This window comes from Apus apus, chromosome 1 (assembly GCF_020740795.1).
Source record: "Apus apus isolate bApuApu2 chromosome 1, bApuApu2.pri.cur, whole genome shotgun sequence".
Classification (NCBI taxonomy): Eukaryota; Metazoa; Chordata; class Aves; order Apodiformes; family Apodidae; genus Apus; species Apus apus.
This window is the reverse complement of record NC_067282.1, coordinates 63,390,732-63,413,317: the sequence shown is the minus strand read 5'-3', so window position 1 is coordinate 63,413,317 and position 22,586 is coordinate 63,390,732. Positions and strand designations below refer to the sequence as shown.

Below are 22,586 nucleotides of genomic sequence, written 5' to 3'. Positions count from 1 at the left end.
TGCCCTCTGAATGTGGTGACATCATGGCTATCCTGACAAAGCAGCTAAAGACCAGTTGGTAGTTGTAAAGCTTCATAAAAGTGGTTTTCTTCTGTTTCAGGTTACAAGAGAAGAAGGGATTCTCTGGGTTGCTGAATCCAGTCTCCATTATTGCATATCAATCCATAGCTTGCATAGTAGTCAAAAAGAGATCCATTTGGTAAATAAGCTCAATGATCTTGGGGGCAAACATTAGGAGCAATCTTAAAAATATATACATATATGTCGTTTCAGCTTTAAAACTAACTCTGACTATTCCCAAACATGTCAGGCTTTAGTACTGTATTGCTAAAAGCAGATGCAGGTGGAATGATAGGAGATGCTTAAACTCAATCACGAATGGATCTGCTTTTAAATGTTATTTTTTCTATTTATATGTCATATTTCATCGTCAAGCCCTCATTTTTACACTTTAGCTGCACAACCTTGTAGTTTTCAGCTTTTTTCTAAGATGACCAATGTCAGAACCAGCTAAGGAAAAATTTTACTGCAAAAATAACTAGTAATCGTTATGGAGCATGTATGTGGATTCTTTTAATAATTTATTTCTGGACCAACATTCCTTCTACTGCAAGCTCTCAAATCATCACAGAATGCTGTAGTATTGACATGAGCAGATGAGGTTTTAGCAATCTATTACTGTAACCCTGTGTTTCATGTTGAAAAGGAAAATAGCTCCTGTTTCTTCACATCTTTGTGCTCAAAATCTCAGAGACACTTTGACCAATTTTTCACTTTTATGGGAGAAGTTAAATTTAGATTAATGACATCAAAAGCTAAATCATGGCTGGGATAAGCTGCAAATTTGCAAACTGCCTCTGAACTTCAAGCAGTGGAAGCCAAACAAGACAGAGTACAAAGTTGGGATTGAACAGAAAGATAGATTTGAAATGTCTGGCCGTCATTGTCCAGCCTTTTAATGAATACTGCTATAGAAAATTATAAACCTCATTAACAAAAATGCTAAATGAAATAAATACCAATTTTCAAAAGTAATCCACTTCATGAGGATAACAGTTCTATCATGATTCATCATGAAAATTATGTGTTCTGATCATGGAAATGACTCAGAATGCACTATCAACTGTATTATATGACATTCACCCTGACTTAGCAGAGATAATAATCTGTCTGTCATGTTTAGACTTGATATTTAGCCTAATCTTAGTCCAAAAAGTGAGCATCCTAACCTGGCATAATAGTCTTCTTGCACTCGTTACATTTTGAAGAGTATTCGTTGGAGTAGCAATCAGTACAAAGTAGATGTTCCTCTTTTGCAGCAAAAGGTTTGTCCACCAATGAATTCTTGCACTGGAAGCAGTGGAAGCAGGTTTCATGCCAGTGGCGGTCCTTGTAAGACAGATCCTGTAGAAATCCAAAACCACAGAGTAAGTGGAATGAATAGTTTGCACAACTAGAAGCTCAGAGAATGTAAACACATCTGAATCTGAACCACAGCCAGGAGCTGAGTCTAATTTGTACAGCTTAAGAAAACAAAATGTTCTGATGAAGGTGAACTTATTTTGCAGTGACAACTGAGAAGAGCTCAAGGCAACTATCGACCCTCTTCCAACTCAAGGTAATCTTAATTTTTTATATGTGGCGGAGGAACAACTAGTTTAATTTAGGTATTTCCTAATACCTAATGCCCCATTTTTGAGTCAGATTAAAACTTGTTAACCTTGTAGGTGCAATAGACTTCCCCCAGGTCATTTCATAACTGTTCATTGCCAAACAGAAACCCTTTTCCAATTACTTTCTGGTATTTATTCAATTCAACAGATGTAAATTCCACCAAGGGTGGAATTGTTCTGATCTCTGTTTCTTGGGGTTTTCTTCAACTAATTTTTACTGAGTCTAGTATTTTGGTTTATCCATGTTTCAAATGTAGATCAGACTGAAAAATGAGAGATCACACCATACCTTCAGCCAGTGATCCAGAACACTCTGGCCAAGGGATTAGCACAGGCACCTATGTATTTAAAATACTCTCCACAGTGGTACTTTTATTGTTTTTAAAAATGGCCTTTCTAAAGATCGTGACCTTAGAGGATGGAATGTGCCTTTTAAAATTTAAACTAAGATGGCGTAATCATGTCACAGTTGAACAGTGTCTTTGGACTCCAATCAAAATGGAGCTTAGAACATTACAAAAAAGGGTGTCTACCCCCAAAATATTTAGGCTTTGCTTTGAAGTGAGGTAGTATTTTCATGAACTGGGAGTATAAAAATTCAGCAGAAATACCAACTTGGGTTCTAGCTCAAGATCCGCTATGTATGAATTGCCAGCACTAAATGAATCTGGTTAATTGAAGGAAGATAATGAGCTGTAGAGCATCACATTTTTTAATTGTGTAAATGGAAGCATCACAAAGTATTTGAACATAATCTGACCTAAGGTGCTCTGTGTCAGTGCAGTCACAGGTAACTCCATGTGCAACGTTAGCCCAGAGCAAAGAAAAGATACTGTGGATTTAGGTTAACCTCAAGAAACCACACATGGTGTTTGCAGGGGCCTTGTTCTCATAAATAGCTACCAGGAAACACTGGAATACTTTTGCCTACCTCAGCTGATGTTGTGAAAGCTTTTTAAACTATAGCAACTTCTGTCAGAATTTGACCGTGCAATATAGACTTTTGATTTGCACATCTGTGGTGCTCATCAAAATGTCATAAATCTCTGTGAGTAACAATGAGTATCCAGTGTCTTTCATATGGGAGGTTGCACTCTGCATTAGAATATCTGAGCCTCCTACTCTATAGCTTTCAGACAGTTGTGTATTCAACTTATCTGTTCATTTCAGCTAACTCCTTTTGAAACAACCCACATTTCTGACTGTAAAATTTTTAAAAAAACAAACCACAAACAAAAACCTCCTTTGGAAGTCAATTTTTTTTCCCTTTAAATGAAGTTGAATATCCTAAATCTGATCTCAGAGGGGAATATTATTTTCAAGAGAAAAATACAACATACAGCCAACAGAGTTTTCCAAAATGTAAGATTTCCCTGCTAGAAAAGAAAGTGACACAGATCTGTTTTTCTTTCTCTTTTATCTTCCCCCTTGATGCTTCTCTTCTCTTTTTGCAAAATTCTGCAAGCTATTTTTTATCTTCAAAATCCGTAGGCTGTTGTCTGCTTTTGTTCTACCTTGTTTTATCAATGAAATTATACCCTGAAGAAGTTGTGTGCCTTTTAGAAGAGAAGTAATGAAGGCAAGGATTAGATGTATATGATGAAAGTTTTGATCCTGGAGTCAGTTATGCTGGCAGCTTGTATAGACAGTAGCTGGGTAGGTGAAAGTAGCAGATCTTTCATCATGGCAAAGCGATGAAGCGTAACTACAACCCAAAGTACTCAAGATATGGACTGACTCGGATAGTCTTGAGCTACCTTGGATGATTATAACAGATATATTATCATTGAATGTAGTGGGACTCGGAGGGCTTTGGCATGCCTGCAGAAGAATAGTAGACTGATGAAAAAGATAGTGTTTTCTCACTCTCTGAATCTGTCACATCCAGAGGAAGTCTAAGGTACTGATGAAAACATTGCTACATCATAATTTCTCTTCGGTCAGTATAATAAAGTCCCTGGAAATCAGGTCTACTTCAGTATGTTGCACATCTAACTGGAGCCTTTGGCTTGTACGTAAGCTGTGGCTGTATTCATCTGGAACAAATTCTACACTGGAGAAGCTGCACGTGCAAAACTGACTTCAGGCTTGTCTTAGGCTGGTCCTCAGTTAAGCTGAGGTCTCCTCTAGGCATGAGAGCTCTAGTTTACACTAGCTGATTGTAGCCCAAATAAATCTGTTCCAGCAGAAGGTACAAGTGATGTACAACTTTTCCTGTTTATTGCATGGATTCCTAGGGAGAGCTAATAAAGAAAATTACAATTGTGGACTCAGAACTGGAGTGAATCCATAAAATACTGATGAGCATAACTTCTCAGCTGCTTTATGCAGCCTAAGGGAAATGATTCCCTGGTGCTACATATTTGAACTGGATTTTTAAATGCAGCTTCCTATGTTGCCTAGAAGAAATCTGGAGGATGACCCCTTTTGCACTCAATCTGTGCATTTATCTTTGAAAACTGACAGCCACGTGGTCTTGTTAGATACAGCACACATAAACACAGATATGAGACTGAAGAATTACCATAGATTGAAATCTGAGGAGTGGAACAGTGTTTGCAAACACAGAGTTGCACGCACATAGATGCTCATGGACATGGTCTGTCCTGAAAAAGCGCTTTGCAGCTGAAGTGCAGAGAGCACCAGACCAGTTCCAGATGTGCTGCTAGTGAAAAGAGAAGGAGAGAAGGGCAATGCCTGTCTCTGCAGAGTTATGTTATACCCCGCAGCAGAATTTGCAGGAGAAATATTTAGCACTTCATTCAGTTACATTTTTTCTGAACATGGAAAATAATCCTTTCTCTGTCTGGTTTCTTTTGAAGCAAAAAAGTAAACAGATTTGCAAAACCTGAAACTACTCAAATTTGAATGGGTGCTTTGCTCAGCTTGTTTTCAGAATCAGTCTTGGCTGAAAGTTTCAGCTTGGTGTTCCTTGGGACAACCAAATGAATGGTGGATATCTCAAACAGATGTCAGAGTGGGCCAAATGGAGTTCTTTGTACACATTCAGATGGTAAACACTAAGGCTCTGGTGCAAACAAAACTTAATGCAGATCCTATTGCTGTCCAAAACTTTAGAGTTATGGGTTTGAATGGTTCAAATGGGTTGGAAACCTGCAGTTTTGAAAAGCCATTAAATGCTTTTTAAACAATTTTATTTTCACTTATTTTCATGTTTTCATCCCCAAATAAAACTTTCTCAAGGTAACTGTTTTCAACATCAGCAAAATCACGTTTTATAGTTCCATGATAGTTCTGTGTAGTTTTGCTCCAGCATGGTTTATTAAGCCTCTAAGATAGGACCGTTGGTGACTTCTTTTCTGTCTTGAACTAGGAGAGCCTCAGTACAGCAGTTACCAGGTTAAGCAAAGGCTCCTCATGTCCTGCAACTGCATTGTCTTCTACTCTGGCTTTATAAGTCTAAATAAACTTAAGCCATTCTGTATTATCTTTTCTCCTGAACTAGCCTTCAGCAGGGACCCAACAGGAAGTGGGAGATTAGAGAGATAATTACCAGAAGAGAAACTGTATGTTTGTTCATGAATGAAGGCTACATCAGACCTTTTTGCTTGCTGCAATGCTCATTTCAGAAGGTTGAGCAGAGAAAATACAGGTTAGGGATAGACTTGATAGAAAGCAGTTCCAACAAGAAGGATCTGGGAGTCCTGATAGACAGTAAATTATCCACGAGCCAGCAAAGTGCCCTTGTTGTCAAGAAGGCCAATGGAATCCTGGGGTGCATAAAAAAGAGTGTGGCCAGAAGGTTGAGAGAGGTCATTCTCCCCCTCTACTCTGCCCTGGTGAGGCCACATCTGGAATATTGCATCCAGTTCTGGGATCCCCAGTTCAAGAGAGACAGGGAGCTACTGGACAGAGTCCAGTGGAGGGCAACAAAGATGAGTGGGGGATTGGATCATCTCCCTAGTGAGGAAAGGCTGAGAGAGCTGGGACTCGTTAACCTGGAGAAGAGAATGCTGAGGGGAGACCTTATTAATGCCTGTGAGTATCTAAAGGGTGGGTACAAGGAGGATGGAGCCAGACTCTTTGCAGTAGTTTCCAGTGACAGGACAAGGAGCAATGGGCACAAGCTGGAACATAGGAAGTTCCATTTAGATATGAGGGAAATCTTCCTTACAGTGAGGGTGACAGAGCCCTGGAACAGGCTGCCCAGGGAGACTGTGGAGTCTCCTTCTCTGGAGATATTCAAGAGCTGCCTGGATGCAGCCCTGAGAAACGTGCTCTAGGGGATTCTGCTTTAGCAGGGGACTTGGACTGGATGATCTCTAGAGGTCCCATCCAACTCTGACGATTCCATGATTCAGTGACAACAAAATGCTATTCAGATTTTAGCCATGTACACCCTGTACCAAAACAAATGGTACTTCACTATCAAAAACATGATTAGACAAGATAAATGTAAGTGATACTTTGCTGAATTCAGCATGTTAGGGATATGAGAAGAAGTGAGGGTATCTGTCTCTCTGTCTCTGTTACCATTCCATTTCACAACAACTAGTCTGATGTTCAGTGGTGTACTGTAAAAGTGTTGTAACTCAGGACAAGGTTTAAACATTAAAAATCTGAAAAACAAGTAGTTTCTCCCTTTCCTGATCCACATTTCTAGAAGCTATATGTTTTTTTTAGTTTTAGTGTAAGGCTGACACCTAATTTTTGGCCTGAGCGTTGACACAGAAGCTTTATTTCACAATCCACTTTTAATTTCATTCTCACATTTTGCAGAGAGTTTTCATCACCTCCTGCCTGCCAAGGCCAACTTGTGGACTGCATTAAACACTGGATTACTGTAGGTATTTCCTGCATTTGTGATGGTTTCTGTGCCATAGGGCCTGCAAGGAAACTATGAAAAGAGCCAAAATCAACCGAAAGTCACACTTCAGCGGTTAAGCAAATGAGAACAGAATGGATAGCTTTCCAGAAACAAGCATGAAACTGTAGGCGTGGTGAGCATTTGCTGGGGACATAGGTAATGAAATGCCAATTCTTCTTAGAAAGACTAAATTTCTAGTAGGATGTGCTGGCATATGCATAATGTGTAACAACTGCGAGAGAAATGGCATCGTGTTTCTCTGCTGCCTGCCAGTGCCTCCTGCCACTCAGTATATGATGCTTTTTATCTGTCTGTAGAAGTTTCATAATTATCAGCTAGAATAGTTTACAGTTAACAAAATGGCCTAGGTCCAAAAGTGTCACTCAGACACATGTTGTCAGTCAGGATTTTTTAAATAAAACAAAACAAAACAAAACAAAAAACATTTAAAATAAAGAACAAATTAGTTATTACTCAGTTACCCATTAACCTGGGAAAACTTGAAAGATAGTTAAGAAAATTCTCTCATTATTTGGATTTCAAGAAAAAGTATATTCAGGATAGTTGCTTTATGGGGTCACTGTGCCATAGCTAAAACACAAGGTGAAAACCGGGCATCAGTTTGACCCTCTCAGAGCCCAGTGCTGTCAAAGTGGGAGTGTTACCAGAGTCTCTGCAGGCTTAAGTTCAGCTCAGGTGGGATGATGCTGTGCACTGGTGCTGATACATCACAGTAGAGTCAGGGACAGAGAGCTGGCTGTCTTCTTGTCAACACCAGTTTTACTTTGGTGTAATTTGGTTGGTTGGTTTTGTATGGCATTTTTCACCCAGACAAATAAGCATCTAAGAGGCTATCCAGGCTAGCTTTTGCTTTGCACTCTTAAAGAACTGGGTCCAAATCTTAATCCTAGCCTTTAGTCTCACATTTTGCAAGTCCTAAGAAACATCCATAGACTAACTATATAACCATCCTCAAGAGGGAAATTGTTTGCAGGTGAAAATAAGAACGTCTCAGCTGCAACTGGGTTCTCAGTTCAGCCCTTCTCTGTGTAGAGGAACAGTGGTGGCCAAGAAGGGACTTGCAAAGGAGGCTCTGAGGTGAGAGCTACATGGAGCTTTTCAGGTTCTAATGGGGTTGTGAGGATGGGTGCCCCTGCCAGATACAAAGGTTTGGATGTGACCCCTTCTGGTAATGCTGTTACTCCATTAGGTTATAGTTCCAAATTTTAAAGCTGTATAAAGGATCTGTCAGAACATAAAAATAAATATGGAGTCCGTTTTAATACATGGAGTAAACATACTGGTTTTCTTCTCAAACACAGTACATTTTACCTTTGCTCAGGTGAAACTGAAAATGCAGTGTGTAAAAAAAGAAACACATATAAATGTCTTGTGTATGTATATATGTGCATATTTCACCTATGTTTGTATACCTATGTATACATACAGTTTAAAGAGGAGCAGAAGCGTAGTTTTTTGTGGCTTTATGTTTCATGGCTGAATTATGCTCAGTCATATAGTGCACAAGCTTCAACTGAAACTTATGTTGTGGTTGAGGCACTTATAAGGGCTCTCTCAAAGGTATGTTCTAGCATCTATTACTGTAATTGAAAAACTACTGAAGTTTTTCTTTCAGTAGAAACATTAATAGGATCTCTTTTTGTACTTAACGACCTGTTCTCTTTCTGAAAACTTGTCGGAATTTCAGTTTGCAGCTTTTATCCATCAGAATTTGGTTAAAATTAGTCAACAGGTTCAAAAACTGCAGCATAAAGCACAGACGGACACAAACAGAAGTCACAGAAACAAAAAAGGACCTACTTTCTTGTCCCTACTACAATTTATTACTCTTAAAGTTGTGTTTTCCACATATAGTCTGTTTTTTAAAAATATTCTTATATTGCAGACAATTAGGGGCTTTTCTTCCATCTGCTATTAGAATGTGTCTTGCTTAAAAGTACAGGAAAGCAGTATATCGAATAACACCCTTACTCCCTAAATCCATAAAACTGGGTTGAAAAGTTCAGCCTGATTAATTCCTGAATACTTTGTCCGAGATTTGTTGAAGCTGGTCCAAGTTTTTAAATTCTTGAATATCAACACATGGAAATGTCTTCTCAAAGGATTAGAAAGAGACCTTAAAACAAAAGCACGTTCTGGAATGGGGCAGAAATATTTTGCTTTTTCAGGTCAGGCCAGCTGTATCTCTTCTCCAATCTGAATATTTATGAGCTGTAGGAAAGCTGACAGTTTTATACCCTCTCAGAGATTGTTGCTTGTTCCCTGTCACGATGGTGAAACATTCTCACCTTTTTATGGCTTCTCAAAGGGGCTTTCCTACTGATTTGCCAATAGGGTGGGATAGATCAATTTGGAAGGTATGAAACATTTGTTTTTCCCAATCTGAGTAAGCACATACTTTTGTACCTCTGAATTACTGATAGAGTGGTAGTATCAGTAAGAGGGACTAATTGGTGCTTCTGGAGTTACGGATCAGCAATGTAAGAAATCAAATATCATATCTCCTCATACCAGTGAAGAATCCTGAGCCGTGCCATGCAAATAGCTGTTCTAGTGAAAACTTGCTCCATCCGTGAAACACTTGACCAACTTTGAACAGGTCAGTTTTGTGCAAAAAGGATGTATCCTGGATGATGTCTGTTAGTAGCAGTCTTAACAGACGCTGCACTGGATGGCTCAAATATCACCTGTCTTCATTCAGTCAGAATAAAACTGGCATGAACACCAGCTGATTTGGTTAATTTAAAATAAATGTAGGTGGTCACACTTTATTTGTACCAGGTCGGTGTTTCCATGTGACCCAGTTAAAGCAAACAAGGCGTGTGCTCCGTCCTTTGCAACCTTTAGTTATATTCCACTGTCATCAAAAGGGTAATTATTCTGTGTTCTAACTGACTTACTACTTTGGTGAGTATTAGCCAGATTTTTGTGGTCTATGAATTGGCAGCTTTTCCTGAGCATTCCTTGTCTCTTGATGACAACTGAACTGTGATCACTGCAAAGCCAGCAATGGCTTAACTCCCTCTGACCCGAGGAAGGAAAAAAATCAGTTTCTGCCACCTGTCCAGATCCCAGCTGGCCCCTAGGACAGTTGGGCTCTCCTGATGAGTTAGAGATTCTTTCTAACATCAGATCATCCTATCCCTTGAAGAGAGGGGTGTTCTTCCATCTCTGTTAATATGCTTGGTAAATAAGAGTTAATCAAATGAAGTGGTGAAAGGCAGATGTACGGGTCTAGAAATCATGCTCTCTCACCAAAAGAAACCTCTAGGTAGCCACTAGGCTGGACTCATGGATCCCTCCAGGTGATAGCACCGTATCTTAGAGCTATGTATCCAGGCTACTCTGTCAAGATTTCTGTAACAAGACACAAATGTGGCATACCTTGCAGTCAGCACCAATAGGCTTTTTGCATTCCTCACAGGTATTGGAATAAAGGTTCTCGTAGCATTTCACACAGTAGGGGCTGTCCTCCTTCAGGATGTACTTCTTACCAAACAGGGACTCTTTGCAATAGTGGCAGTCGAAGCGTTCAGTCATGTTGGTGTCTGGAGTCCAGCTATCCTGTCATGAAGACAAAAACAGATACGTGTCAGTCTGACCTACACTTGACCAAATTCCCCAGGAAAGGTTTATCAATTCCAGTTTGTCACACTGTACCTCAATTTTAATTCAATTTTCAGTCAGATAAATGAACACAATTGGAAGAAACTCAACTATAAATTTTGCAGTGCTGGTTAATGACAATAACCCATCTGCTTGAGTCATCCATTGACATGTCTTTGATCAGACCTAGTGTTGGAGACAACAGAGAGGAGTAAATCCTGAGACTTGTTATTGGTATTCGATCAATAGTTTGAAAGCAAGCAGCTGTCTCTGAAGGGGACGGAGGGAGCCAAGTGCATTAAGAGTATGACCCAGCCAATCTTCAGAAGGAGAAAGATGTCCTCCCTAATCAAAATGAAGTTTTTCATTGCTGATAGACATCAGTCATGCACGGGCTATTGGGCACCACTGTTACATACCTCTGCTCCTTCCTTCTCTACACGTTACGTGAGTCTATGTCTGGCAATCCTTGCCCTGCAGTGAGACACCAGCCCTCTACCTCTGCTCATCTGTGAGAATATGGGCATTGTTAACAGCAGGAGATGTGGGGTCAGTGACAGCATTTCTGATTCTTCTCTGATGAGGTTGAATGAGTTATCCAACAGCTGTAGCATATGGGGACAAAAATAGAAGCTAGCTAACCTGGCTCAGGTAAATGTCAAACAATGATTACAGTTGGGGAGAAGCAAGTAGAAGGAACTGCAAATGATGCATCATCTTGTCTGAATTAGGACAAAAGCTGTTGTCTCCTCAGTTCTTGTTACATCTTTCTGGATGCATGTACAAGCAACGATGACACAAATACATTTCATTGCTTTAATGAATGTTCATTATTGCCTGCGACAACTTAATTTCGGTGTCATTGGAGTCATCAGCTTCTTTTGTAACCTGAGACTTGCAGTGTGTGTTGCACCTGAAATTGGAGGTTACAGCTGCAGCAGGGCATAGCTGCCCACTTAGGAAAGGGAAATTCCCAGGCAGAAAGCACATTCCACCTGGGCTGCTCAATCTTCATTACCTGCCAGGCATGATCTTCTCATGAAGCCACATTTGATCTATAAAGCCTTAAATGTTTTGGGTACTAAAGGCTTAAGTAGCTACCCCTGTCTTTCACACTTAAGTGACATTTACAACAGTTGCAGTCCTTTTGCCAACTTCAGCTCTCAGTTTTAAACAAAAAGTTGTTACTTGCTTAGTGTTCTTGGCACAGGTTACTTGATTCTGGAGTTCGTCCTTTCCTTCTGGCAGTGGGAGTCACCCTTAGGGCATTCTGAAATCCTGAGCCCTCCTGAAGGATTTCAGCTTTTGTTACCTTTTATTCCCCATAGCTGGTGTTTGATGAATGTTTTAGGACAGCCTGAAAGGGAGAAGTTTGTTTTGGTGGGTAGAAAGCTTTTTGGTTTTTTAATGCTCTGCAAACCAGCAGTGTGTTGACTAGCACAGACTAAGGTGTGAGTGCTTTTATTTGGGTGTGAAAATAGGTTAAGAGATAGCTCAGCTGCTGGAAGGGTTTTTGAACTCCAAATAACTACTACAGATGAAGGAGAGGCAAGCCACCAAACCCAAAACTAGCTTGGCAGAAAAATCCTGACACCTGGTCATCTGTACTATGGACAATCCAGAAGGAGTAGCGCTCCAGATGTTTTGACCCTACAGATTTTCTATGAACAAATTAACTCTCTTATCCCCAAGGGGATCTTGAAGTATGTTGGATGTTCTTGGTCCTTAAGGAGCAGTGAGGATCATAGGAGTTGAAAACAAAGAGATGGAAAGTAAGAGGGCTTATGCTGGAGAGAGACATGCAATGACTACCCAGCGCTGCCCTGTAGCACGTCTCCAGCAGTGGCTAGCAAGGAAGTGTAAGGGAGGAGAACAGGGCTGGTACTGTGTGACCTTTCCTTAATAACTACTTCCAGCAAATTAGTCTCCCCTTGAAGCAACGTGCAGACTTTACCACAACATTTAAGAGGTGGATTTATTTTCCCCTCCATTTTGAGCTTGTTTATACCCCCAGCCTACATAATATTTTTGTACTTTCCATGAAAGAACTAGAGAGGGTTTAACTTCCTTCAAGGATTAATTTCAGCAAATTAATGGAGCCAGACCAGTATAAACTGGTGTGTGGATGTATGACTGAGTTGGAGAGGGTTGATAGCTTTGTCCAAATAGTCTGTGTTTAGGACAGAAATCCATACTATTTACCAGACTTTATTAGATTTTTTTATTCCAAATGATAGGATTTGATTGCACAGTTAATTTACATTATTACTAAGTTGAAGTGTGAGCAGGAACCACTTATGGACTTGCATTTTTCACCTTCCTTCAGAATTAGTTCTTTCTAGCCCTCAATTAGATGTGTAATACTGAAGAGGGGAAAACTCCTCTGCAGCTGAGATACGCAAAAGAAAAAAAACATAGAGTGTGATTCCTTTACAGATTTAGACCGTTTCTGTCCTTCATCTAAAGCTGCTAAAAGTAAAATATAGAAGTGGTTTGTGACTGGAAGAAGGACTGTTCCCTTAGAGGTGGATGTTCTGTCTCTCAGTCACAAGAGGTTTCTACTTAAGTGCCATTTATTTTCTGGGTGCTTTTCACAGGAGCAAAAGCAAAAATTATTTAACTGATTTATTTAATAATGTCTTTGTGTGAGTATTTAATTATTTAATTGTTAGGTTAATTATTTCATTGTCACTGCCACTGTTTTAGAAAGTATCTGGGTATTTTCTTCCCTATCTTTAAAGGGATCTAGTTTCATTTAATTGTGTTCTAGGATTGTCATAGTGGATCGTTCTCCTCACCCTGAGGAGGCCAAGACAGACCTGATTTCTGTGTGCCAAACAGAGGTGAACTCTGCTCTGTGAAGACACTGCAGGGGCAGTTCTGGATGAGGTACAAGGCACAACTTCAGAAATCTGAGAAATTAAAATATAAGAAAGGCAAGTTTCCAAGATCTGTGGTTTGATTTTAGTTGCGTAAATCTCATTGGATCTGACACTAATTTCAGATCCAATATCTTTTAAAGTTAGGAATTCAGATTCATGTGGTTTCGTTCAGAAAGCTAGAATTCAGTGTGAAGCATCCCAAATTCCAGACTTTATAGATTTGGGCCTTGGACTGTATCTCACAATCTCCTATGTGATATTTTGAAGATATTTAACTTTTTTTTTCTTCTCTAGCGAGAAGAAATTAAATGTAATCATGGGACCTATCTACTGAAGAATTAGCAGGCAAGTCAAACAAATAATTTCATTGTTGTCTTACAAACAAGAAATGCAAGATCACACTGAACAATGTTTTTGCCTGTCACTTGATGCACATGATCCTTTACAGGGCCAGTTCTTTGGTTCCTGTCATATACAAAAATTGTGCTCAGCTTAGGGTAGATTTTCTGCACTGCTTTGGGCTTTAAGAACAAAACAAGAGACTTTCACAGTTGTGGACAGACACAAATTGCAATTCAACCTCTTGCCATTGATCTATTCCTTCCTCTTGTTTTGATACTTATTGACTGTAAAGCTTTGTCTGAAGCTCATCTGTATTAGACTTCTTTGTGGTACAACAAGGCATTTAGATTTTATCGCAGTAGTCATTTTATACTTAGGGTTTTTCAGATTACTTTCAACATTATCATGAAAGAGAAATGGATTTTTCTGCTATACAGTCTCCCTCCTACAACATTAGGCAGAACAAGTACATCTCCAAAAGGAAAAGAGCTCTCTGTATGCCCAGAAGACAAGTTACAGCTTGTGCCATATATTAGCACTACCCACATTGTGTCTTCCAGGAAGCAAGAATTGGCATGAAAATTACCAAGTAGTTAGTAGAATGGCTTAAAAAGGGCTTCTTTCCTCTTCTTTCCCTGTTTGCTCAGTCTCATTTTACTAGCAGTAATTGTTAGTGATCATATTGCCTCATAAAAATTAGGGCTCACAATGTCAGTAAGAAACCATTTAATGTTCCCTCATCCCATGACACTATTGACTGCTGGAAAAGAGAACTGGCTACCCCAGGCCTTGCCTGCTTTTTCAACCACATCTGCAAGCCTAGTAAGAGATGTTCTGTGCACTTCTTATTTAAACTTCTGTTTGGGGGTGTTGAATACTGAGAGATGCAGACACACACAAATGGGAGAGAGACAGAAGCCAAGGGAAACTGTCTAAAAGATGTAGGAGTTGTTTAGCTTACCCAGTGCAGTGAAACTCTGATCATTTGCTTGTAACAGTATGTAGAGACACAGCATTAAGCTGCTCCAGATGCCAAAGGGGGTCTGACCATTGACCTCAGTTATGTCAACAGGGCTGGGGCCCTACCTGTGTCCCTAGAGCTGGATGTTCCGTTAGCTGCCTGCGCAGGAAATAAAAGGTCTTCAGAGGCACCCATCTTCATTCAAGATATACACACATTTCTTTCACCTGCCCTTTTTTTTTTCTTTTTCTTTTCCAGATAAACTGTTCACATGGAGAATTTTTTATCTGTTTATTTTCCTTCCTCTGAGAAAGGAAGATTTGTGTCTGGCAACTCCAGTGACATAAGCCATGCAGGTCTAGAGCATTTGGAAACAATTTATATTAATGTTCCAAAGGTTAAAATGCAAAGATTTATTATATTCTTTGCAACTGTGAACTAGCAGTTTGAAGTATGCTGGTCTTTCTGGCAAGAGGTGATTATTTTTCTGTAACTTAGCAGCTATTGCCACATTCATTATCTATCATCTTGTTGCAGCAACTGCAAGCTGCTCGTCTAAGAGATGATCATTCTTCCAAACCAGGCCATAATGTCATGGAAGGGGAGAGGAGGGAAAGCTGTTTTGTTTTTTTTGTTTGTGGGGTTTTGTTTTGTTTTTGGTTTTTTTTTAAGGAAAAGAAGAAACAGCTGTTTGTCAGCAGCAGTGACTAGAAGAAAAAAGAAGTAACACAGTCAGAGTCCACCTGGACTTCAGAAGTTAGCTAGAGTAGATGCACACCATGAACACCCAAAGCATACATTCTGTGTGTTTAGATTTACTGAACACATTAAGGGGCAGTAGTCCTCTTTCTTTGTCTGGGCTTTTCCTCCTGGGATAAGTTCCTGCAGATACCACGATGAGAGAGCAGAGGGAGAGCAAAGGGAACCTGGGTGTTTGGAGGTCTGGCTGGCCATAGGGCAGGGTTGCTTGGCTCCCTGATCCTACAGCAGTGGGTTTCTGGCCATGGGGAGCCAAGCCAGCTGATATAGAATAGCCAAGCTTCTCTCCTTGGGCCACAGAAGGACATTTGCTTCCTTACACTAAAGATGGCCAATGCAAAAGCTGACCAGGTGCTGAGAGACAATGATGCATAGTTCATCCTGCAGGATGAGCTATGTTTTGCTTACTGAAGGAAAAAAAAAATCAATCAAAGGAAAAGTGGCTTCATCCTGGCTCAAACCAGGACATTTGTCTATGGTAAAACATTCTGATGTCTCCTTTTAAGTACTTTAGAGCAATCTTCTGAGGAGACTGATGGCATTAACATGTGTAGATAACCAAAGCATACCTGGTTCCTGTCTGGGTTGCACAGTCAGCCTATCATGAACTGGAAAATGGATAGTCTGCTATCTAAGATTGTTTTCCTTAACATAATAGGAGTAACAAAAAACCCCACAGAAAATGTTTCTTGTGTGGTAGAGTTCCTCATACGCCTGGCTAAATTAATTCCAGTTACAGAAATGAAAAAGGAACGCTCCAGTTGTGGTTTCTGTGTGGTTTGTTGTGTTTGGCAGCCAATAAGGATCAACTCCAGCTTTGAGCCACCCCAGCAGTGATAGAATAAGCACCAGTGGCAGTAACTACAGAGGCCACAAAAGAACTGAGCACTGACACTTTGGAAGTGTACCCCACACAATTTACACTATGATTATCTGAGGTTGATATTGAAATGACTGGAGGATGTATGGTCTTACCAACATTCCTGCATATATTTTCATTACAAAAGGAGCCTATTGAAATAACACGGAGACTTTTAGATCTACCATAGCAAGGAAGAGCACAGTTCAAGCGGAAAGGCTTGCTCTTATTTTGTATTTTAAAGGCTTTTGAAACTGCTGTCTTCCTTCTTTTTCTTGCAGAATAAGCAAAGGCTTACTCAAAAAGAAAGATCAAATACTGGATACTACTAAAGAATAGAAATTCATATTTCTAATACAAGCATTTGACAACAGAAAATGATCGAGGAGAAAAATGAGATTAGTAAAACAGATTGTCAACACTGGCCCTACCATACAGAAATAATGTATAAGCTAAATGACTGCAGACACTAAGTTGCAATGGAGGTTAGTTTTTCCAGAAAAGTGTTGCTCTCTCTTACTGACAGGAACACTGCTAATCCCAGAGAAATTAAACCATAAGATAAAAATATCCAGAAAATGCCACATGCTACCACGCAGTGACATTTCTGAATTCTCCCGTATTTTTGAAATCCTGTATAATACTATCCAGGTCACAAAACCAGAACAGTTACCCAAATATTCTACATTTCTTTCTTTCTAGAAAGGATGGAAACAAACCTGGGAGGACCCTGTTGAGGAAGAATGCTTTGTCCTTTGTCCTGGCCTCTAACAGCACAGCTCTGGGTCTCTCTGTCTGGTTCTGTTTACAGAGGCAAGACCACAAAGCCCCTTTCTGTCTAGTACAATTGGCATGCCTGGTGATTTGGAGGATCAGTTAACATACATCTTTCAGCTGCTGTATAAAACTACTCTAGCAGTAAATGCCTCAGGGCTGTGGGACATCCCTACTCCTCTGCTCAGCTGCTGTGCCCTTGGCTTTTCAAAACATGGCAAAGGAGGCTACATACACTTTAGAAGTACCCATTCAGCTGGGCACATCTTAGCAAAATAGCTTGATTATATCTGGGTGAAACCAGTTTGGACCAATCTTTTTCTGGGGCTTGGGGCTGAAGACTGGACACAGAAAGCAAAGGGATCAGCTATTAATGTTGAGTCAGAGTACCTATGGTGCATCAGAGATGCAGGAGCAAGCACAAAAAGACATGGAAATCCTGGGGACATGGATAGAGGCAATCTTTTTGTGGGCAAGATCCTTTCTAACTAAAGAAGGAAGATGTTGGGTCAATCATGGAGAGATGCATGACATTGTATGGAAGAGGAGGAATTAACCAGAGGTGGGGTCCTGGTCTCTGAAGATACTTTTGGTCTAAATTGCAAGAGTACTTGAGAGCAATGACAAAATAAAGCTAGGTAAATGCTTACAGGTATTTTAGGGTTTTACGCAACTTGCTACTTTTATTAACAAGATGAAATAAAGAGTGGTGGGTTTTGAGTCCTTGTGCTTGCCAAGGATCTAGAACTACCACCAAAAGTGCAGCCTTAGGGCTTGCCCTGCTGTGATTGATACATTTGCAACCTTAATATTGAAAATTTGCTGTGAAAGGGAGAGGTGAATATTCTTATATCATTGTTACACTCACCTACATTCTTCTTATAGTGTATTGCTATAAGTACAGTAGCTGTTTAGCATCCTAGTTAACATTATCCCATCTCATATAGAAGGGTATGTGAAAAGAAACAAAATGAGGACTGTAACTTTTTCACCTGAGTGTTGTGGTGTTTGGCCTTAAAAGAAGCCTCTAGTGGTTTTTAATCAAACTCTCTCTATATATAGCTAATTAGTATTGTTGCAATGTTAATGCTTCAGCTACTGTCAGTGTATCCAAGACTTATTTCCATGAAACTTGTCGTTACCCTGCCATTTCACACTGTCACTTGGGGTGAATCTGCATCACAAATAACTGTGCATATGTAAATGAAACATTAAAATTGCACAATTAAAATTAATCAGTATAAAAATGCAAATTATGAAATCCCCAATCTCTGAAGTGGTACCCAACTGACGGTACAACACTACACCATCCGAAGTTTCTCTGAAGGTGCTCAGGACCGATATATCTGTCAAAGAAACATGAATGAGTCTCAGACACACTTGCAACTAGTCTGTGGGGACCTTGAGGGAGTGGCAGCAAGCAGCAACTGGCATTACTTCAGTTTTCAGCCTGATTTTCATGAAGAAGCCATTTCCTCTGGCTGATGGTGTATACACTTATCCAGCCCTCCCTTAATTCTGAAAGAGGCAAGGCAAGCAGGTGAGGACAGTAGTGGGTAAGACCTGGCTCTCTATCTCAGGGATCAATGCCCTGGAGAACTGAGACAGGAGCCATACCTGTGAATATGTCTTTTCAGCTCTCCTCCTGCCTCTCTTTTGGGATGAAAGCTTGAATTCACAGTGTAATGCAGCAGAAACTCTTGCCAACCCTTACAATTGCAGGAGCTGTACTTTGCCAACAACTTTTTTTGGTTTTTTGGCTCCTGATGTTTAAAGCATGATGGGATCCTGGAAGACTGCATTGTGTGTGATGGAAGGAATTGTCTACATTTTTTTCTAATGCAAAGTGTATCAACTGGGAGTGCTGGTGTCTCTTAATATGGGTAAGAAAGATGTGATTTCAGAAACTGTATAGTTGTAGGTAGGAAAGATGGCTTTATCTGTATCTCTGTATTTTAGTTGGGAATCACCTTCAGTTCTGGGCCCCTCAGTTCAAGAAGGACAGGGAACTGCTTGAAAGAGTCCAGCACGGAGCCACAAAGATGATTAAGGGAGTGCAACATCTCCATTATGAGGAAAGGCTGAGGGAGTTGGGTCTCTTTAGTTTGGAGAAAAGGAGACTGAGGGGTGACCTCATCAATGTTTACAAATACGTAAAGGGTGAGTGTCAAGAAGATGGAGTTAAGCTTTTTTCAGTGATGACCAGTGATAGGACAAGGAGTAATGGATACAAATTGGAGCATAGGAGGTTTAAGGTGAATATCAGAAAAAATTTTTTTACTGTGAGAGTGACAGAGCACTGGAACAGGCTGCCCAGGGAGGTTGTGGAGTCTTCTTCACTGGAGACATTCAAAACCCGCCTGGACGCCTTCCTGTGTGATGTACTCTAGGTGACCCTGCTCTGGCAGGGGGGTTGGACTAGATGATCTTTCGAGGTCCCTTCCAACCCCTATGATTCTATGATGATTCTATGATTCTATGTGCTCTTTATGGCAGATTTGCATATATGAACAATGTCTGACATAGCATAGCCACAGCTCTGTGATAACAGTGATCTCACGAACATTTTTAACATTTTTCTATAAAATCCAACCACTTGGAATTGGCTACTTGGTGCTTGCATGTGCAGCCCTACTCATTTACTTGGGAGCACATTCAGCAGAATTGTAAGAGACAAAAAAAAGTATTATTTTACCCCAGCACTTCTGTCATCTTGGGGTCTCCTAGGCTCTCCCAAGAACTGGTCCATCCCCCTGTCTCAGGCCTGCTGGTCAGGTGGAGATGTCAGGTGGGAACCAGGTGGCAGTTAGGAACCAGTTTTCAATTAATATAGTACCTCATATCCTTTCTTTTTTTTTCTTTTTCTCCAAACGTGGTCAAGAATATACATGGGTTCTTTTGACAGAACAGCCTTTAGAATGCATCCTTTCCCAGTTACATGTACAGGGGCAGAAAAAAAAGATGTTAATAAAATAAAATTTAAAATACTATTTTTCTGCCTCTCAAATCCAAATACCTGAAACAATCATATTCAAAGTTTACCATCTGGCTGATAAAGGGCACAGAAGATTTTAGCCAGAAAGCATGGGATCCCATAAATTTATGAACAGATGAAAATAGGATTCATAGCATTTGGGTGCGTGTGAGTAACTAATAACACACAGCCTTCTGTTGGTCCCATCTAGGACAAATCCTATTTAGGACAACATACAGATATGTATAGGCAGCAATCATTGTTATTGCTACTGATCATGACAATCAGCAATCTTAGTTAATATACCTCTAGATAGGAGTCAGGGAAGTAACAATGACAGACTGACTGCTGCTGGCATATAGATTTTATAAGGTTTGCTTTCTTGTGATTATGTGTGTGTCTCTGCACACAGAAAAGCTGAAATCTGCAGGTATCAGGTGAACTAAACAAAAACCACAACCCTTTAGGTAAGCAGGAAGTTTAGAACAGCCGTTAATGCAGACAATGAAAGTTAGTATTTCCTTTATTATGTACACAGAGAAATCCATGTTAGACAGCATATATTAAGGATCTGGGTTATTGTGGCTGCACATACATGCACACAAAAAGAAGCATGAAAAGAAGGAATTCAGAGCTGTTAATTGGGATTTACATTTTAATTTATTCTCTCCAAGTGAAAAAAAAAAAAAGAAATACGGTGCTGATGGCTCCCCATTTTCCCCAAATCCAATCTGTCCACAGTGCTTGCTTGCAAAGGGGAAAGGCTACCTTTGTTTCATGTGCATGTAGCTCTTGCTACAGTGCTAAAACGCTCCTTTGTTGAGCTCAGAAGCAGGAGAGTGCACAGAGGTGTAAGGAATCTCTGACCCCAGCTTCTACTTTTTATCACCTCCCCAGTGGATTACACACACAGCACAATACAGTCATTAAAAACAGTTACATGTGAAATGACCCAGCGCCTCATCAGCTTGCTGATGTGTCACTTCATAGACGGACATGCAGCAGCAGTTGCTCTGATAACAAATTTGTCTTTTTCTCCTCTGCACACCCCTTGCTGTGTGCTCAGGAGAAAGGGGAACCTGCTCACATCCTTACCCAACAACCCACCGGGGCATTAAACAACTCTCTCCCTCCCCTCTGCACCCTTTGTTTAAAGCAATACCTTCAAAGATACAGTTCGGGGGGAGGAACGGGGGAAAAAAGGGATATTTACTTACAGAGCAGTAGCGGGCAGTTAGTGTCACCTCCTGGACCAGGGACAGGGGGTCACATCCATTAACACAGGTGTAAAGTGCACACCGGCCTGTGTGCAGCGGAGAGCTGTAGAGCCAGCTGGGGCTTTCTACTGCCTGTGAAGAGCAGCTCTTCTCATTTCAGCTCTGCAGTCAGTGTTGTGTGGAAAGAGGCTGCTGCCTTCCCCAGCCTAGTGAAACCCCTCTCTATCATTTTACCATATAAGGAGACAAAAGCATCGGAGACACTCATTCTTTTAGGCGCTCTGCAGCTGGCATTTGACACTTTTCTCTATTCCAAGGGTGTCAATACTTCCCCCTCCCAAACATCTTGTCTTTCTTGGCCCCCTTCCTAAAACAAGGCTTCCCTCCCCTCCTCCAGCCTTTGTTTCTCTAAACCCCTGATGCTCATTAATAACATGGCTTTGCTAAATCCGGGGGATTGCTCTTTACAGAAGGAAAGGTTTTGCAGCAACTCAAAGCCGAACGTTTGTAAGGCTCTTCACCTGGCTGAGAGAATAAAGTATTTGGTCAATATTGGTGTGAGGCTTTATTAGCTTTGGTGCTTTTGTCTGCTGCAACTCAGTGCCTTGCCCAGAGAGGAGTGAAACATGCTGTCCCTCTTCTCCTGTGTGGAGAGGTGCACATTTTTCTGAGAAGCAAATGTGCAGGCGTTTCTTTATGAGGGTTCAGAGCCCGTTCTTGTTTCTCTCCACCCTTCTTTCCAAGTTCCCTCTTAGTGAGGAGGAAAAAGAAGAAAAACCAGGAAAGTAACGGAACAAAAAAACCCCTTGTGTAAGAGAAAGCCAAAGGAACAGATTGTCTCAGCACATGCTCAGGACACAGTGGAGAGCCCTGCCAGTGGGCACATGCTAAAGAAAGAGGGAACCATTAATCCTCCTATAACCAGGAACTAATTTTTCTGCTACAAAATCCAATTTCATCTATCAACTATTCTAGCAGAAACACATTATCTTAATCAAAACAGTGAGGGTCCTGGGAAACCTCCCAAAGGGAAGAATTTGTTTCAGAAGCACAGGGGAGATGTCTGCTCTCAGCCATTTGAGGGGTGGGGAGGCAATTTTAGGGCATTACTTCAGTAATGACTGATGCTTGCCAAAGGGAGGTGCTTTAATTTGAATGTTTTCAGTCTTAAGGGAAACCAGCAGAATAAAAATGTAAAGCCCATTAGCCTGAAACAGCCTTGCTTCATTTTGCATCCAGATGAGGCAAGGTAGTCCAATGTCTTTTTGTGTTGGACACCGGGTGGTGATGTTTGGATGGTGGTGCAGGTGTGCATATGCGTTGGCTAAGGGTCTCCTCCTGCAAAACAAACTTATGCCAGAACCTGGCCCTGTAATTACTGTCCTCCTGTGCACCCTAATGGTTGTGAGATTTGAAATGGGGATGAAATGACAGTATCAGCTCTCCTAAATCTACAAAAATCTAAATCTAAATCCATAAAAGGTCAGGCAGAGCAAAATGGTGAGAAAGGGCCATTTCTAGTTCTCTAAGGAGCAAAACCTCATTTACAGATGTGAGTTGTCTTGATGACCAGCAGTGTCCGTGGGTTGATCTGTCTGTTGCTGCAGCCTTTGCAGTTGCATTTTCAAAACATAGGAATTGTGCCCTGGAGGACCAAGTGGACTTATGGAATTTAGGATCTGGATTCTAT

The 22,586-nt window shown here is 40.7% G+C and overlaps 1 protein-coding gene across 2 annotated transcripts in view; it reads right to left on the bottom strand.

Annotated features, from left to right (window-relative positions):
* Positions 1-22,586, bottom strand: part of FHL2 (four and a half LIM domains 2) — a 61,755-nt gene that overhangs the window by 5,919 nt on the left and 33,250 nt on the right. The window contains exons 1-3 of one of the 2 annotated variants that reach the window (XM_051643941.1): positions 20,897-21,051; positions 9,907-10,086; positions 1,230-1,404 (exon numbers count right to left, since the gene is read on the bottom strand). In XM_051643941.1, coding sequence (XP_051499901.1) covers positions 1,230-1,404; positions 9,907-10,062 — 331 coding nt within the window. In that variant the 5' untranslated portion in view covers positions 10,063-10,086; positions 20,897-21,051. Of the gene's footprint in view, positions 1-1,229; positions 1,405-9,906; positions 10,087-20,896; positions 21,052-22,586 lie in introns of those variants that run through there. The other variant, XM_051643945.1, reaches the window with a different exon arrangement.